Consider the following 20,361-nt stretch of genomic DNA (forward strand, 5'->3'; position numbering starts at 1 on the left):
TAAACTGAGCTAAATGTAAATTCGAGAAAAGGCAAAAGAAGTCAGGGTCAAAAACTTTGACGTTAAAAAAAGCTTTTATCAATATGTATATGCATATGAAGTTTGATTAAAAAATTTCTTGCATTGTTCATTTGAAACTTAGCTAAACACAAATTTAAGAAAAGTGAGGTCAAGGAAAGGTCAAAGTCAACAAAAGGTCCATGGGTCACAATGTTTACCTGAGTAACTATTGCCCTTCAGTTCTTCATCAGCAGATTCGTTTTCCTACATATTCTGTAAAACTGAGAGAACTTTTTATGGCCCCACCCTACCCCAAGGGTTCATGATTTGAACAAACTTCAATCTGAACTACCTGAGGATGCTTCCAAAAGAATATGACTAATCATGAATTTGCTGTTGTTGAGAAGGACTTTTAAAGATTCTCCTATGTATCCCTATGTTAAACTTTGATTGCCCATTATGGCCCCACCATACTCCCTGGGGTCATGATTTGAACAAATCTGAATCTACACTGCCTGCAGATACTTCGAACTCCAGCTAAACATGATTGATCATTGCTTTGTCGTTCCTCGGGATTTTTTTTTAAAACACTTCTTTTATATATTCCTATGTTAAACTTTGATCCATCCATTTAACCAGGAGGTTTGCTTTTAATGTAAATGAAATACAGTACCAATTTTGATGCACCAAATGCGCATTTCAACAAATTATGTCTCTTCAATGATGCTCATGCCAAAACGTTGGAAATCCGATATATTTAAATATAAAAAAAATTTGAAGAATAAATTTCAATCTACACTACCTGAAAATATGACTGATCATGGTTTTGCTGTTCTAGAGATGAGGATTTTTCAATATATTTCCGAGATATTCCTATATATAATTTTGATCCCCTGTGTGGTGCCACCTTACCCGAAGGGTGGTGATTCGTATAATCTTCTAATAACTACACTACCTGAGGATGATTTGAGACTTTTGAATTAATTGATAAATTAAAGAGTTATCCTTCCTGGCTGAGGAGAGGGTATAGCTATTTTAAGCCTGTGTATAAATGGGTTCATCACATGACCATACATTCAATGTCATTAAAGTCATAATTTCATATTGACATCTAAGTGGTCAATGTCTTCAATACACTTAACCTCAATATATTTAAAACATTTATTGGGATGCAAATACTGGTTGGTTAGTGATCAAATCTACCATAAATCCTTTCTGGCTTCATGGTATTTGATAACATGACCAACCTGTATTTACATCCTGATAAAAGTTTTTAAATACCTTATTTCTTCTCAAAATTTAAATGTGATGTCAAGCAGATTGATATGTTTTTGATGTACTAAAGTCATATTTTGACAAAGGCAATACACATTATAAGCTATTAAAGAATTTATCTAATAAACTTGTGTCTTACAACCGGAATTAAATTATTCAAGGATTACAGTGAGAAAAAACACCGATATACCAGTATGTATTTTCAATGTTTTATTTGTCCAAAATACTACCTGGTGAAACATAAAATGTTCTTTAATGAGAGTCTTGCAAGGGACCAACATATTTTTTTTTAAATCTTTGAAAAAAAATTTCAAATTGAGAAGGGAAATTGACTATTTGGTTCTCTCATGGAGAAAAGTTTATACAGGAATGCCCCATTTGTGACATATTGTCTCTATCAGGAGGAGCACTTTATAGTTAATATTTGGACACTACTATTCAGGAACTGCACCACTTCTCTGGCATATACAATCATGATTGTGTCATCTTCTGTATGGGATATTTGATTTTAAAAATTCATTCAAGGAACTAGTGGCACAGAGTGATGCAGATCAGGTGCTATCTACATGAGTCTGTGGTTTTCTGGACCCACTGGGACAAAGTGTTCTATCTGTACAATGGACCCTCTGCTGGACCCGCACCTAGTGATGGCATGCTATCTATGGTAGGCTGCCATTCGCTGGACCCGGACCAGGTCATGTTGTAACAGGTATAATGTTTTTTTGAGGGCCGGGACGTCAGACAGCAAGTCCCTGTCAGAAGGACCAGAGGAAAAGTTGGAATCTGCGGCCTCCAGTGCTGAAAATTGATTTATACAACATGATTAAGTTTATATGATGCTTATTAACATAGTTATGAAAACTGGCAGGAATTCCTTCATTAATCAAAAACTTCAAGTGCCTGGCTAAATTTTTAAATAATCAAATTGTTTCATACATATAGGAAAGAAAAGAAGCAAATCAGAATGTGACTTGGTTTTTAAAACTGATAGTTCATCATGAAATGTTATAAAAATTCATTTTTACTTTATATTAAATAGCAGCATAGTGGGATTCTTCCAGCATTGATAAAAATGATTTTAAAAATATTTTTCTTTTTCACTTTCTTGAAATGTTTAAGTTGAGCTCAATAAGTAATTTACTATATGACATTGTATAGAAATGCAGGAACTGTAGTTCAAGGATTATAGACCTACCACAGACTTGCTCCTCGATGTGGTCCAGTCTCTGTTCAATTTCTGTCTGGACACGAAGAATGTGCTCCAAAAGATTTCTCTCGCAGAGTTTGAATGGATCTTCCTTCACCACATCTACAGAGTTCAAAAGATCACACACATCTTCCACCTTGACCTCTGACCTTACAGACTGATCTACACAAGATTCTCCATGTAATGATTGAGACTGTTCTGCTGGAATCAGTGTGTAATTTGATTGGTCCATTTGATTTTTCTTTCCTTCCCCACTCTCAGCTAAAGAGACTTCACCATTACCTGTGTTTGAGCCACTAGCCTTAACTTCAGTCTTGTCAGTGTTTGATGTAATTATACTCGCTGTATCACTTTCACTCTCTGGTTTGCAGGTTTCAGATTTCTCTCCAGTGCTTTCCTGTTTTACAGAAGTATCCTCTTCTTTAGAAATTATTTCATGGTTTGATTTTACAATGTTTTTATCTAGACCACCATCTTGTGCTGTTGTACCTCTTCCGGCCTGTGAAAGGTCCCCCACGGTTTTATCTGTAGCACTCTCAAGTTCTTCCCTTTTGTCAGATGTTTCCTGTAGCTCTGTACTGACTTGCTGCTCTTTCTCTGTATTAAAACTAACACAAGCACTGTCACTGACTTCCCCTTTCTGAGGCTTCTGATGAGTTCCTGATCCTAATTCGGGATTTTGGTCCTGGGCCTCAGTCTTTTTATTTTGATCAGTAGAAATGTCCATGATTATCTCTTCGCTCTCACTATCCACATCAGGATCTATCGGGTCAAACTGTACATTGTCAAGGTTCTGTAGCCACATCTGAAGCATCGGATCTCTGCGATCTTTCTTTCTGTCAACAATAATATAAATAATGTAGTCTTTATACTGGGCTTACAACTGCAGAAAACTAATAACAATGAACACAGTGTGCTCCTTGTCATTAGTTAATCACAATCTCTCAGGCCTCCCTGATTATAATAAATACATGTAATTCAGACAATACTGACTTAAGCATATATTGCTTCATGATCCTGGGGCCTGGTTTTATTAACAGAAAATGTCAGGTATATCAAAACTGACCCCTTAATAATTTACGAGATGCACTGAAAATCAAGCCACTCTTCAAGGGACTAAAAATATATTTTTAAAAAAAAGTACCTAATTTCCTTACAATTTATTGACTCTGAGTCTTGATCAAAACAATTTGTCTTTTTGATTTAGAACAAGGAATACCTGACAGTCTTCAGTTTTTGTTTCAGGCCATGAATCACTGCTGACACATTGTGTAGGTCACCCACAAGGCCATGTGTGGCCTGGACTGTTCTGCAGCAACTTTCATCTTCTTCCTGATTGGGTAAAAATCCAAAGTGAGCCATGTGACCTAGTTTCAGCCAATCCTGGTCATGTACATAAAGGCGACTGTCTCGAATTCCTAGAGAGAATATTGTATGAAAATGTATAAATGTATACAAAGGTAATTGTGTCAGGTTCCTACAAAGTATAATATTGAATTACAGAATAATAATGAATAGAGGGGGGACATCAAAAATGGATAATTTTAATTTTTGGTAGCTTTTCTTCATTTTTTTAACAGACACAGTTTTAGGTCACAAATCATAGTCTTTCCAATATTTATTTACCTGGGGATTTTCACACACATGTCAGACACACTTATTTTGTAGAAGTTTATTTTCTGCTATTTACCTAGAGGATTTTCAAACATGCAACAGATATATTTTTTGGTAGTGTATTTTCCGTTATTTATCGGTCACTTTATTTACCTGGAGGATTTTCACACACATAACAGATGTACTTTTTAGGTAGTGTACTCTCTGTGATGTCGAAACAGGTCGCATGCTGCCAGCAAAGACAAACATCACACTAGAAACAGAAAGAAGTTATAACATTATCTGGCTAGTAGTATCAATGTCTGTACTCTGTATCACTTTCAGCAAGCACAAAACTAGAGGTACTGTGAGCAATGAGCTATAGATATAGAAGAAAACGTGATCAGATCACGGATGCATCTGATTAACATCTGAAGCATTTACATAGAGCTCTATTTACAGAGAGAGATATACTAAAATTTTAATAAAATATTTCAAGGGTTAAAAACAATTAATTTGATTTGTTTAAAATGTAATTAATGCAAAATCTGTATAGTGGCAAAGTTCATTTTGAAGAACCCTGAATGTCTGTCCCATCAACACATAAAATAGAAGGTCACAATGGCACTATTTAAATTTTATTCAGTGGTATAGGAGGAGTTGTGGATAGGAGATGGGTACCCCCTATGTCATAGATAGAATGGCAGTGTCCAGTTTTGCTATGAGAAACCCCAAATAAGTGTCCAATTGAAACAAAAAATAAAAGGTCACAATGGCACTATTTAATGAAGATTTTGTGAAAGTTTCATAAAATTTTAATCAGTGGTATAGGAGGAGTTGTGGTTAAGCCCCAAATGTTACCGACATATGGGAGGATGTGCAGGTGGAAGGATGGGTAGAATATCAACTTGCAATGTCAAATTAATGAATATACATGTAGGCTTCCCTTTCAATCTGAGCAAAAAAAATTTAATGGAAAATTATTTCTAAGACACTGAATATTATATTGAGTAAAATATTCACTTAAATCTTTCCCTGACTCTCAGTATAATTATATAATAGTTACACAGTTTGATTTGTTAGTACCTGAATCATGAGTCCGTTTTCTTCATTAAATCGACAGATACAGTTGACAACTTCATCTTTACTCAGAGTGTCCTCATATTCTGTTTCCATGGATTCCTCAGCTATCATGACATCTTGACCGATAGAACGAGCCCTCTCTCCAGACTTCAATCCTGTAATGTTTAACAAATAGCATTAGTGATAATACTTAAATATATATGTTTATGCAGGAAATGCTAAACTATAATGAACTGTATAATGGGTGCTCCTAAACTAATGAGCCCAACGATGAATTATCTTCATAACAAAACTGAACTAAATAATCAGCATTTCCTCCACTAACACAGACCATAATAACAGATGCTTCAAAAGCTATCAATGAAAAGAATAATGGATGGACTTTGTAAGAACTACATGTCTTACCCTCATATAGAGGCTGACTCTCTGCACTGAGTGAGTCTGTGCCTGTCACTTCTGTGGTCCCCTCATGTGAGGTGCTCGGCCGACAGAGGGAGCCACTTGAGGGGTATCTCTGTCGGGGGGTGATGGAAATGTCGGAGTCTGTGGAACCTGTCAGGGAGAGTAAATATTACTCATGTTATGACAAGATATTATTTCAGGATGGGAAGCATTAACATGTATAAAGATGAATTTACTCAATGACGTTAAGATAATTCTCTAAAACAATTTTCAAAATAAACCCCTCCCCCCAAAATAATGTTAATCTAAATCATCTTTTCTATTGTTTATTCAAATTTAGCTCAATAATCATAAATCAAACAAAAGAAGAAAATTGCCAAAATCAGAAATGTTAATATGATCTACATACAAATACTGGATGTTTTTCGGCGTTTCCTCGGGGGGTTTTGTGGAGGTTTGCCATCGTTGGAGTGGTAGAACTTGATGTGAGATTCTAGGAGACTTTCTTTACGAAATCCTTTGTTACAGTTCTCAAATGTGCACTTGTAATGGTTGTGTTCCGGTTCAATGACGAACGCTTTTGGTGGAAGTGCAGTCTCAGGCACCAGAATGTAGTTGGCTTTTAAACAAAGAGCATTTAAATCATTCTTCTGATCAGTCCCCTAGTCAGTAAGAACAAGTTAATTTCTCTCCTGAGTCAAATATAATGGTGATAAAAGACTCCAAAATATTCTCTTTGTAATGAGATATACGTTTGTACTAACTAATTATTCACAATTACAGTTAAACTTCTAATAACAATATTTCAAATACAGAATCTGATATCTTGGCAATACATGTCATCCTATTTCATTTGGAAATCTATTCCAGTTGAGTCACATTTAATTGATAGAATACTTTTTTCTTCATCTAGTAAAATACTGAATTTATATTTTACAAGTTGCCGGAAAAATAAATTTCCATTTTTCATTCATGACCAAACTTGTAAGTTGTAAATGTACCTCTTTCGTTAGTAGACCTGCTTCTTTTCCGTGAGGAATGAGGTTGATCAGATTTCTCTCCCTTTTCCGTTGATTTACTTCTCTTTCTCGCTGAACTCTCTCCTGACTGAGTGATTGGAGAAAATGTCTGTTTACGACTCTTCCTGTCTTCTACAATTTAATTGATTTATAGTGTATTTCTCTTATTACCAGATCTAAGTAACTTGATCTGTGCAGCATTACATTTTCACACAACATGATGCAAAAGACTTGCAAGTTGTGTCCAGGATTATATCTGATCGTTAGTGGTGGGATGGTGGAATAGCGGGGGTGGAGAGAATAAAATACCTCTTTATGTGCTTACTTCTGTGCTTGCCTCTGCTTTTGGATGGGAGTTTTGGGGTGGGGATGTCCATACTTTTGCCTTTGGGTGGGAGTTTTGGGATGAGGATGTGTTTACTTATGTACTTACTTTTGCCTTTGGGTGGGTGTATTGAGGTAGGGAGTTCCAGAGAAGGTCCGGCTCCTGCTGAATGTGTGCCGTCTGTCTTCATACTTGGAGACTGTTTTGGAGTTGATGGGGAAGATGACACTGCTATAGATATAGAAGAAAACATGATCAGATCACGGATGCATCTGATTAACATCTGAAGCATTTACATAGACAACTGAATTTTTAGTTAAATACTTACAGGTTTCTTAAAAATACATGTACACATTCATTATTTGTAACATTGCAAGATAACAAACAGAGCTCACTTGCTTGGCTCTTTATTGTACAGATTCCAAATGAACTCTAGAAACCCACCAGATAAAGTGCTTGCTGGAGAAGGAGGCATGGAGGATAGTGGGGTAGCCATTGGTGTACTAGGGGCGGACATCAAGCCTGGGGCAGGAGTACTAGGGGCAGAGGCTGGAACAGGTGCCCCAACAGGTACTTCAGGTGAGCCTGGGCCAGGTAAGGGAGTTCCTGTTGGTGGGGTTGCTTGTGTGCTGGGGTCTGATGAAGGTGGTGCCGACAGACTGGGGGTAGACTGGGTGACTGGGGTGTCTGTAGATTTTTTTATAACTGAGGAAACCTCAGAATCAGTGGACTCTGGAACAGATACATCTGCCTAAAAAACAAACAACACAGATCTGTCAATTTAAGGATTAAATCTTCACTTCCACTACATTGCACTTTATGGAAAGAATTTACACTATTAGACTGTTACCATCATCTGTTCTGCAGGAGGCGTAACACCAGAATCTTCTGTTGGTGGCTGTTCCATTAAGCCCCCTGTACTCTCTGGCTGTTCCATGGCACTCCCCGTGCTATCCATCGTTTCATCAGTTGTTAACTCTTTACTGGAACAGCTCCCTGTTTTGGATCTCTCTGATGATGTTGATCGATCTCGCTTCTTAAACAAAGATCCTGCGATGATTAACTTTTTATCACCTTTCCTCTGTCTACGTTCTTTGCTTGGCCTCCGCTTGTCATCATCACTAATCGTACTTCTTGTCCTCTCTGTCACTTTCCTTGTAGACTCTACATCTCTGGGTGCTTTATCTGTATTTTAAACCATGTACCAATTAGTCAAACCTTTATTGTTTTCGTTTTTATGAAGTATGGAAAGCCAACGGGTTAAAAATTCCAACTCTGTAATTCTTAAAATGTACACATGTAAACCTGAAATTGTTAATTGTAAAATCATAATTACATAATTTGTCAATTGTTCTATCAAAATTTTTTAATTGTAACTATCCAACATAATCTGACAAGTGTAAAATGTAAATGCAAGTGTTGTCGATGCTCACGTGTAATTTGTAGACTTGCGACTTGTCAACTTGTGAAATGTAAATTGTATTTTCGTGATTTGTAAGTTATGCAAGGTTGCATTATGCTAACGCCTATTAAGACGAAAGGGGGCGCTATAAGGGTGGCAAGTTAATTAGTTGCTTTACAATTTAATCATTTCCCCAATTCGCCCTACCATAAAAAATATATAAAGAAAGGCTGATGAAAAGTTTATAAATTAACTTCATATCTGACCTTAAGACTGTTTGTAAATAATAATATATTAGCAGGGGTATACTGTAGTAAAAACTCCCAACAATCCTGTATAATTTTCAATTTTGACATTTTTAAAAGCCTTTTCTGTAGTGTTACTGGCAGATTCAGCAAGGAAGGGGGGTTGGGGGTTGGAGAGGTCTGGACCCCCTCGGATTTTCAGTTATGAATTTTATACAGTAAAACTCAAGAAATAACCTTGGAGCCCCCTTTCAGGAGTTATGGACCCCTCCTAAATAAGTAGGAGTGTCATATAAATATTTGAAACTGCTAATCAACGAGAAATGTCCATTACCCCCCCCCCCCCCCCCCCCCCACACACACACACGAAAAATAGGTATTTTGTGTTTAGATGACTTTTTTAGTGGACATGAACCTTCCCCCTCATTTAGAAAAATTTCCTGGAACTTGAAAATGTGTTTACAGACCCATAAATGTCTTTGTAAAGTACACATTAATTTGTATATACAGAAAATTTAAATTAAATATTATTTGAAGTGATCATGTGTTAAGTGTTTTTTTTATATCTTTTTTCTTCAAAACAATTGAAGAATGTGCAGAGTTATTAAATGTATATATACTGATATACTGAAGCAAATAAAAAATTACTTTGGAACCCTCCCCCCTCCCCCCCCCACACACAAACCACAACCACCAACATGAAATAGGTTCTTTTTTTGGGGCTTGTAAAAAAAATTTCTGGTTTGGAATTTTTTGACTGGGGTGGACCCCGCCTCCTTTGAAAAAAAATCCCAGATCCGCGCCTGCCCTCTGTATAAACAAAAAGCGAAGTTTTGTGTGTTTAGATAAAGGAATACTGTAAACCAACTTTTATTCACGTGCAAGAAATTTTCGCGAGGTTCGCGAGAGCCTCGTCATTGCGAATATTTCTCGCCGTGAACAGGTCCTTAAAGTCTCTCTTTCTATTAACAACAGATCAAAAAAGGCTTGATCGCGAAAATTAATCGTCGAGAACTAGTTTATCCCCGGTAAATCACGAAATAAAGTCGTCGCGAATAAAAGTTGGTTTACAGTACCCGTTCTTTTTCTGTATTAACCTATCTTATTTGTAAACAGCTTAAGAGACCGTTTGAAAGCATAATATGCATGCATATTACAACAAGAGGCCCATGGGCCACATCGCTCACCTGAGCACATTGGCTAGGCAAAAGCACAAATCAGTTCAGTATTAAAAAGATTACTTGGGGGGGGGGGGGGGGCTTGAATTTTATACTATCTGATGATGCTTTCATGTCAATATAACAAATGGCTTTGTTGTACTTGAGAAGATTTTTAAAACATTTTCCCATATATTCCTTTGTAAAAATTTGATCCCCCATTGTGACTCCTCCCTATCCTAGGGGTCATCATTTGAACAAACTTGAATCTACACTACCTGAGGATGCTTCCATATCAATATGGCTAAACATAGCTTTTCTGTTCTTGAGAAGAAATATTTTTTTCTGTCTGTTTTTATGCAAAACTTTTGACCCCCCACTGGTCCCCACCCTACCCCCAGGGGTCATCATTTGAACAAAATTGAATTTACACTACCTGAGGATGCTTTCATATCAAAATGACTAAACAATATGATTTTCAGTTCTTGAGAAGAAAATATTTTCCTATATGTTCCTATGTAAAATTTTTGATCCCCCATTGTGGCCCGACCCTATCCCCGGGGGGTCATCATTTTAAGAAACTTGAATCTACACTACCTGAGGATGCTTCCATATCAAAATGACTAATCATGGCTTTGCAGTTCTTCAGAAGTAGACATTTTCCTATATATATTTCTATTTAAGATTTTGATCCTCCATTGTGGCCCCGCCCTACCCCCGGGGGTCATAATTTGAACAAAACACAATCTACACCACCTGAGGATGCTTCCATATAAATATGACTCATCATGGCTTTGCTGTTCTTCAGAAGATTTTTAAAGATTTTTCCTATATATTTCTATGTAAAACTTTGATCCTCCATTGTGGCCCCACCCTTCCCCCAGGGGTCATGATTTGAACAAACTTGAATCTACACTACCTGAGGATGCTTCCATATAAATATGACTCATCATGGCTTTGCTGTTCTTCTTCAGAAGATTTTTTCTATATATTTCTATGTAAAACTTTGATCCTCCATTGTGGCCCCGCCCTTCCCCTGGGGGTCATCATTTGAACAAACTTGAATCTACACTACCTGAGGATGCTTCCATAAAAATATGAATTATCATGGCTTTGCTGTTATTGAGAAGAAGATTTTTAAAGATTTTTTCTATATATTTCTATGTAAAACTTTGATCCTCCATTGTGGCCCCGCCCTACCCCCGGGGGTCGTGATTTGAACAAACTTGAATCTACACTACCTGAGGATGCTTCCACATGAGTTTCATCTTTCCTGGCCCTGTGGTTCTTGAGAAGAAGATTTTTAAAAGATGCTATTAATTTTTCACTAATTCTTTATTATCTCCCCTTGAAAGAAGGCGTGGCCCTTCATTTGAACAAATTTGAATCCCCATCACCCAAGAATACTTTGTGGCAAGTTTGGTTGAAATTGGCCCGGTGGTTCTTGAGAAGAAGTCGAAAATGTAAAAAGTTTACAGACAGACAGACAGACGGACAGACAGACGGACGCCGGACAAAAAGTGATCAGAAAAGCTCACTTGAGCCTTCGGCTCAGGTGAGCTAAAAATCAGTTAAGGATCTATTTTAGCTTTGAGGCGAAATAACTTGCCACCCTTATACAGCTGTTATATCGCCCTCTTTCATCTTAATATGCAACCTTGCATAATTTACAAAACACGAAAGTACAAATTACATTTCACAAGTTGACAAATCACAAGTCTATGAATTAAACGTTATCATTAACATAACTTGCATTTACATTTTACACTTTTCAAGTTATGTTGGATAAGTTACAATTAACAAATCAAGATAGAACAATTGACAAATTATGAAATTATGATTTTATTTCTATGTTAATACATCTACTACAGGAGAGAGAACTGTGACATGTCTCATATATCAGTGTGTTTATACAGTACTTCCCTATGGTCTCATACAAGTTCTGTACCTGTGTATTTATCTCTTCTTATTTTTTTTCACCTACCTAAGCTGCCCTCCCTCCTGGAGTAAATAGATGAGCTCCTCCTCTTCTTGGGTAGAGTGGCTATATAAAATAAACAATATTGACAGTAGTGTAAATGGAAGATTCCATTGCTTTGGCTGAATAGATACACATATGTATGCCCTTAAATACCTAGTATATACACACTGAATAAACAAAGTGAACAAAAAAAGACAAAATTCCGAGACTACAATTATAAGAGGACCAGAAGAGGGTGTAAAAATGATTCTCATAAAGATCAACAACACACATTTTACAGAGCATCTATGAACAAAAAAAGACAGAAGAATTCAGAGGCTACAATTATAAGAGGATCAGAAGGGGGTGTAAAAATGATTCTCGTATAGATCAATAACACACATTTTACACAGCGTCTATGCTGAATCTCTCACCTATTTCTTCTTCCATTGATCTTTTCCTCTCATCCTTGGGTAAAACATGAACAATCTCTATTTTCTACAAAAATAAAAACAGGCTTGTTTGAAATTAGCTTAGAGCTCTGAGATTCTGGGAAAATAATAAACATAAGGGTAGTTGAAATGACAGTCAAACTTTAATATTAGTATATACAGGATATTCAATGCTTTGTAGTTGGATATGGAATTTATTTTACAAAGAGACACGTTTTTTTGAATATCTTCACTAATGTGAATTAGCCCAAGTAAAAATATGAAAAGAACCTGTTTCACCAGTCAGGGGTGAGACTGAAATCTGTCATATTTAAAAATGATTGATAATTGTCATTTTTTCTAACTACATAATGTACCTGTTTTTATTATTTTTGTAAATATGACTTGTTTTCATCATATTTCCATTCCCAAGTGAATTTTCCCAACCCACTTACTACAGTAATAAGATATAGTACCCTATCCTGCCGTAGACCCATGTGTAGAGAAACATCTTGGCAAACAACTGAAACCAAAATAAATTAGTGTGCCCCGTAAAACTAAGGAGATAATTAAATGCGCCCAGACCTAACAATTTGATAAAAAATGATGAAATACAGTCATATTTATTTTTAGAAGTAACTCTATATTTTAAAATAAACTCCAAATAGTTATGACTGTTTTTCATCATTATTCTACAAAATGATGAATTTTAGTCATTATTAAAACTCAAGTTTATGACTAGAAATCATCATTTTCAAAAATGATGATTTTCAGTCTCACCCCTGGCTGTTCACAAATAAATTCCATATTCAACTACAAAAGATTGGACTTTCTGTTTATTTCATTTTCTTTGATATTTCCTTTGACTTTGTCCTTTTGTTGCACAGTCATAGTCTGTAAAATCATAGTTGAGCAGTTGAGACTTATTATCTAGCTAAGCAATTGTGAAATTAAAAATTTTAACAATGGATTTAAAAACATTTTGGATAAAGTTTAGCAATTTTTGTCTCTGTCAGGATAGTTTAGTTAGTCTCTCTTCCTCAAAAAGGGCTGGGGTGGATTTTTACAACACTCTTTATGAAGATATGGAAAATTGCAAGTTTTGCTGCCTTTCTTACATTTTTTCACACTGTGAAAAAATATCAATTTTATTCAATAAAAAAACTAGAACTGTTCAAAAGGGACAAATACCCCGCGTTGGGTTTTTCAGAGAAGGTACCAAATCACTAATGTTTTCTAGATGTGAGAGGTGTTCACAATTTGCTTAAACATTTAGAGTGAAAATTTAATTACTCATTATATCTTTTTTTTAAACGAAACTAAGGTGCAGCCTAATAAAACATCAGTGCTAGTAATTATAGTGTTTTTAATTACATTGAAAAAATAGTCAGCAACTATCCGTCATCTTTGTGAGACATGACACTCTGCAAATTGATTGGTGAAAAAAAAAAATATCATAATTAATTATACAAAATCAATCTTAATACCTTTATATCAAACTCATTTTAAAAATAAAAGGCTGGTTCCAGTAACTATATATTTTGACAGACATAAATTACATTTAAGAGACTTTGACAACAGAGATCTTTATTTCCTTCTGCCCAATTCCCAGGAGATATAGATAAGACCTGCTTGATCAGAGATGCCCTAACAGCTTCCCACACTGAACTCATTAATTTTTAACTGGATGCATGTCCACTCATTACTCCCAAGGGACAAATGGATTTACACTCTATGCTGACCCTGTGTAATGTAAAAACTGTTTTTAATACTTTGTGATTTTTTTTTTAGTTCTAATGAGTAGTTTTAAGCTGTAGTTCACATTTTTGTGCAGATGTTCTAGATTCTATGTCTAAAAACTTAGACATGAACCCGAAATGACTAAGTCAATAAAAAAGAAAAAAAAAACACCTGTAAAATGCAGAAAAATTATCAAATAATGTTGAAAATACCAGGTGCACATCTTCATATGGTAAATAATAAGTGTACAAATTTTCATACAAATCTATGCAATAGTCTCTGGGAACAGATCCGGACAAAACCACATAATAAAAATGAAAAAAAAACACCTGTAAAATGCAAAAAAAATATCCAATCATGATGAAAATACCAGGTGCACACCTTCATATGGTGAATATTAAGTGTACAAATTTTCAGACAAATCCTTGCAACAGTTTCCAAAAAACGTTCAGGACAAAATCTCATCTACAGACAGACGGAGACAGACGGACATGCCGATTCCAATATACCCTAAACTTCGCATGTGGGGGGTATAATTACAATATTTTACTGTTGAAAATGTAATAAAAGATTAATCTGTAAATTATTAAATAATCATATATGATATGTGGCCTAATTGGAACCGAGACTTACTTACATATGACTTGACATGACATTAATGAACTACCTGACTAACAATGTATGACAAATCACACAGCCTATTTGATTATCATATAATTTTGCTCACAAGTTATTTGTGATTTGACCTTGTATTGTACCTGTTGCTGTAACTCTTTAGGCATTGCCTTAATGTTTATCCCCTGTACCGTCTTCTTAAAGCCATCATAAAACAGAATGTCATAAGATCCTGTGTCAAGAAAAAGGGAAATTTTCATTAAAATACAGTATATCATAAAATACTATATATATCATACTTAAATCTGGGAAATTTTATGATGAGAAAAAAGGGATTAATTTTCTTTAAGATATAGTTCATTTAAAATTTCAAAGCATCTTGTATTAAATGTTAAAAACTCTTAATATATTAATTACAATTACCATCTGACAGAACAGCTGTGACTTTTCCAGGATACATTTTGCAGTCTGTCCATTTGGCATAAACATGATCACCCAGTTTGAATTCCTGTTTACAGAAAATTTACTCATTATATATAATAGCAGGGAATCAAGATCTCTTGGATGCCCATAACATACATATGTAATACCAAAGAGCACATTCATTTAACAGGAATAATCCCATAAAAAAAATTGTTTAGAAGATGATCTTCTGCTTTCTCTTTTGATTGAGAAATATCATATAATAACTGTTAACACTTTGTCGTAATTCCATCTTTCTTACGGATTGTTTGGCCCTTCCTTTCTGTGATGTCTTGTTTAAGGTTTATACTTACCGATTGTTTGGCCCTCCCTTTCCGCGATGAGTGTCTCGTTTTAGGTCTCAGTTTCTCTGAGTCCATTTCTATCCACTCATCGTATCGTTGATTCCAGCCGTCAAAGTGAATCATCACCATCTTCTCTTCCTCATCAATCTCCACGATCTTCGCCTGATACCTGAATAATGAACAACGCAGCTCAAGAAATAAAACTATACAATCTTGGCCTGGTACCTGAATAATGAACAACGCAGCTCAAGAAATAAAACTATACAATCTTGGCCTGGTACCTGAATAATGAACAATGCAGCTCAAGAAATAAAGCTATACAATCTTAGCCTGGTACCTGAATAACAAACAACACAGCTCATCAAATAATTCTATACAATCTTAGCCTGGTACCTAAATATAAAACAACACAGCACAATCTTAGCCTGGTACCTAAATAAAAAACAACAAAGTTCATCAAATAAGTCTATACAATCTTAGCCTGGTACCTAAATAACAAACAACGCAGCTCATCAAATAAAGCTATACAATCTTAGCCTGGTACCTAAATAGCAAACAACAAAGTTCATCAAATAAGTCTATACAATCTTAGCCTGGTACCTACACAACAAACAATGCAGCTCATCAAATAAAGCTATACAATCTTAGCCTGGTACCTAAATAACAAACCACGCAGCTCATTAAAAAATGCAATACAATCTTAGTCAGGTACCTAAATAACAAAGAACACAGCACAATCTTAGCCTGGTACCTAAACAATGGAACAACTTAGCAAGATCTTAGTCTGGTACCAAAACAAAATGAACAACATAGCACAATCTTAGCCTGGTACCTAAACAACGAAACAACACAGCACAATCTTAGTCTGGGACCTCAATAATGAGCAACACTGCACAATCTTAGCCTGGTACCTAAACACCGAACAAAGCACCACGATCTTAGCCTGGTACCAAAACAAAATGAACAACACAGCACAAACTTAGCCTGGTACCTAAACAATGAACAACACAGCTCATAATATAAAGCTATACAATCTTAGCCTTCTACCTGAATATCAGTCAACACAGATCATCAAAGTAAAGATAACTGAACATAAATAAAATATCTAAAAACAGATGCTTATTATAAGATTCCTTGTACCTAGCATCTTAACTGGCTACTTCAAATCAATTATCACTGCTGAGGCAAATAAAGACAAACTTGTGCAGGAATAAAATGTCTAAAAGGATTAACTTGTAGAATACTTTAGTATAACCAGTTCATATGGTCACAAAATCGTTTAAGGAGGGATTCTTCTAATATTTATTGTATTTAATTAAGAAATGAATTTAACTTTTGAAGATTCATGAGGACATGAACTACGACGCTTAACGCCGGCATATTTCATGAAGCGCATTAGCGGCGTGAAGCGTTGTAGTTCATGTACCTCATCAATTTTCAAAAATTAAATTCATTTCTTATATTTACATTATTTTTCTGATTAGGTGCCACAATTCAACTGTCATTTTTAAAGCAAAACAGTCTGCACTATAGTTTTAATGTCAAGTCACGGGATTATGACGTAACAATGGAGATATTCATGCTCATCCATGGTAGTTCATGAGACAATGAACAATACTCTAATATGCAAAGAATCTGAAGGAAACATATTTGGAAATGTAAATATAAATTAATGAAATTTTAACTGTTTCAAGAAGACAACCTCACTAAGTGATAGTGTCGATAAGATTCAATTCGACACATTTTATTTTAGAAGCAAGGTCAGGTCAAGGTCATTATCTTTTCCATTGTCGTTAAGAATAAAAAGATACTGTTCCGAATCATGTAATGATTACTTCTATTTCAAAAAATTAAACATTTTTTGTTTTGCATAAAATGATGTTATCATATAGGATCTTTGAGATGAAACTACCTAATTAATATAATTAATTAAACTTCAAAAGATTATTGGCTAATCTGAGTTTCCTCTATTTCCTTATATTTTCAGATAATATTAGTTTCATAATATGCTTTGAATATTTAAATTTTTCTTATTTTCACATACTGTAAAGAAGTCATCAAAAGATACAAAATGATACAAAAATTCAAAGTTTTGGCCATTTATTTAGATAGAAATAAGACTTTTTACTGAGTTTTTGCTTAAATCAGTTCTTAGATCGAAAGCTTTTAAAAGCTAACGAGAGTGTTGTTAGAACATTAGGAAAATCATACAAAATTGATATATTTTAAAACTTTTAGTCCATAATTATTAATTTAAGTTAAATTAGAAAATTTCTTTAAGTTTTTGATTGTTTTTAACTAAATTTATTATTGAGTTGTAATATTGAGAAGCAGAAAAGGAGATATTTTCATACGCTGCCATTCCACCAAAATTATAGTCCCTGCTAGATTTCAAACTCAGTTTATAATTTCTATTTAAAGTTGTACAATAATGAGGAGGAAAGGAAAATATAAATATTTAAAACCCCTTACATCTAAATATATAAGACATACAAGCAAATATACTGAATACATGTATTTCATTTAGTCAGAAACCAGACAAGAATCCCTCCTAAAATCGTATAATTTTCATACATGACTTTGACCAATGCTAAACAATAACACTGATACAGTATCACGTCTCCATCTAACCATCATTAAGAGATGATAGGAATATCAAAACAGACAGACAGATCAGAAGATTAAATCAAGGCAAAGGCCTATCTGGCCTGATGATGATGCTAGAGTTGTAATTATTTATTCACTAATCAATATGTGAACATCTTGTTTTACTGGCACTATAATTAATCTATATAAATTAATTACTGGATAATTATCTGACCATATAGAAATCTAATCAGTACACGAATATCTGGACTAACAGCTAGAGCTACACTTGATTTATAAATTAATTATTAGATAATTATCTGACCATTTAGAGCTGAAGTCCATGGCCTCTAGTCTCTCTCCTTTCCTCCAGCTGATTCCCGGGCGGACAGGAAATTTCTTACTGACAACGGGAGGAGTTTGTGTGGTGGAGGAAGCACTGGAACACGTACTGATGTCATCTGCATCCACACGGCTCCGACTCGTGGAATCCGAGGACAGTGGGAGAGATGAGCCCTTCTCAAGCTTATCTGTCACAAATTGAATCAAGATATTAGTTTCACTGATTGTTTGGACTCTCAGATTGGCCGACAAATGAATCGATGTCAGCTTTATCTACTGATCCTCGAAAATAATGTATGCACTAACTTAACCATGGGAAAAATACCCAGTTTTCCCAGTGCTTTTACTTGCCCTGAAACAAACTGTACAGCATGTGTCACTATTGAGGAGGTACCAGTCTTTTTTTGACACAGGAATTTCTAATGTTTTTGGGGGGTTTTTTGGAGTGGAAAGTTGTGTTTGTTGAAAGAAATTTTAAATTCATTTTTTTCAAATTCATAACTCCACAGATGGATTAAATTTTTTTTTGGTCTGGATATTTTACTTATTTTTTTCCTTTAAATATATGGTGAATATATATACATGTATCTCTTCTTTAAATTATTGTTTTAGTACTAATCTGATTATGATAAAAACTTAAGACAATATAAGCATGATAAGGTTAACTATTAAATTACACATTTAATAGTCACTACACTGAGCAGCTCAAAATGACATTTACAAAGTGAGCTCAATAGGCCATGATAGATTATGTAAGAACAGAGAAAATTCAAATATAATCTGTATACCCCGGTATGAAGCAAATTTTAGTGTGAAACCTTCCCAGAAATCTTTGGCTGTCAAATTTCCTTACGATAATCATGATAATGGCAATTATAACAGATCTGCAGTTTTTGTAATGATTTAGTTCTTGAAGAGAGCTTAAACAGTAAAGAAACAAAAAGTAATTTCATCTCATCTACTTTAAAATACCTTTCATTAAAATACTGAACTATTTACTCCCTAATGGAAGTGCAACTAAAACACAACATCATTTGATGGCACATTTTTGACTGCATGTGTCTAATGAGTTTTGAAGTATGAGAAGGTGGATCAATTCCAAAGTTAAAAGTGTAAACTTTGTAAATGTGTGTCTTGTCCAAATGGTCTCACCATAATATTAAAAAATTGCAAAAAAAATTAATATAACTGTTTCCTGGACAAGCTGATTATTTCGTCTTTTGTCCTCAAAAGAGAAAAAAGGTATGTAAAAACAATTTCCAGAAATCTGTTTGGAAAAAGAAGTTTATATTATAATTTATTCCACATAAAAGTATTCTTTTAACCAATTAAATAATTTTTGAGAGTGTTACTTTTATCTATTTGTTATGGTGGTCTGCATATTACAAATATCCTTATACCTGTCATGTCTATGTTGCTGGTGGATTCTGTGTTCTGTTCTAGTTCCTCTGTTGTGGGGCTTCCAGTCTCCATCCCTCTGGAGGTGCTCGATGGTGTATCTGTTTTAATCTACAATTGAAATAAACCTCACAAAAACTGTTATATTATCGAGTTGAAATTTATCCCTTATCTGCAATATAAACAGATCCTGTGGAATCACTAGATATTCAGTACAAAGCTTGAATTATTTAGGTAACCAAAGAGTTTCAGCAAAAGTCTGCTTTAAATACTTCGTACTATGATTCATATCTATAGGAAATCATAGTAAAACAAAGAATTTGAAGCAGACTATTGCTAGAACTCTTCAATGTCGGAGGTTTAAGCGAATATGTCAGTGCAATGAAAACATCAACAACTTGATTTTGGTTGGATTTAAACCTTTTCCAGGCAAGAAACAAAAGTTTTATAGAGACAGGAATTAAAAGGATGTCCAAAGTGAAAAGTGGAAGCTATTTTGATTGTAACAAGCATTTGAAATTCGGGTAATATTTCCAGAATCACTTTGTGTGGCATGGGCTGAGATTCGAAAAGATATCAGTCCAAAATTTAGTCTTGACGAATCTTGCTGAGATTAAGTAACCATGTGTTCCTAAAAAATTCTTCCACTATAACAATACACAAATCATCTACTATAATAATTGTTGATAACCCTTCTGCGTCTAAAATTGAGACTATCAAAATTGTCACCTATTTCAGAGCTATGTTTGAAAGGAAGGATAATCCAATTGGCCTCAACAGCTCAACATAATTTTTCTGGGACGCATCAATAAAG

The 20,361-nt window shown here is 34.7% G+C and overlaps 2 protein-coding genes across 2 annotated transcripts in view; both read right to left on the reverse strand.

Moving 5' to 3' along the window:
• The window catches only part of LOC133186914 (uncharacterized), a 492,852-nt gene that overhangs the window by 412,476 nt on the left and 60,015 nt on the right, over nt 1-20,361 (reverse strand). The gene's annotated exons all lie outside the window — the stretch shown is intronic.
• On the reverse strand, nt 1,471-19,647 carry LOC133186581 (PHD finger protein 20-like protein 1). Its single transcript, XM_061321810.1, has 18 exons — nt 19,550-19,647; nt 18,133-18,337; nt 15,231-15,390; nt 14,878-14,962; nt 14,598-14,686; nt 12,103-12,166; nt 11,693-11,752; nt 7,755-8,089; nt 7,349-7,655; nt 7,013-7,135; nt 6,562-6,711; nt 5,970-6,179; nt 5,564-5,710; nt 5,162-5,313; nt 4,250-4,349; nt 3,702-3,900; nt 2,471-3,318; nt 1,471-2,073 (listed from the first exon to the last, which is right to left on the reverse strand). The coding sequence occupies exons 1-18, from the start codon at nt 19,620-19,622 to the stop codon at nt 1,931-1,933; spliced, it is 3,450 nt and encodes a 1,149-aa protein (XP_061177794.1). The 5' UTR covers nt 19,623-19,647; the 3' UTR covers nt 1,471-1,930.

Source organism: Saccostrea echinata, unplaced genomic scaffold (assembly GCF_033153115.1).
Source record: "Saccostrea echinata isolate AGI-Se365-2 ecotype Australia unplaced genomic scaffold, CSIRO_AGI_Sech_v1 ptg000014l, whole genome shotgun sequence".
Taxonomy (NCBI): domain Eukaryota; kingdom Metazoa; phylum Mollusca; class Bivalvia; order Ostreida; family Ostreidae; genus Saccostrea; species Saccostrea echinata.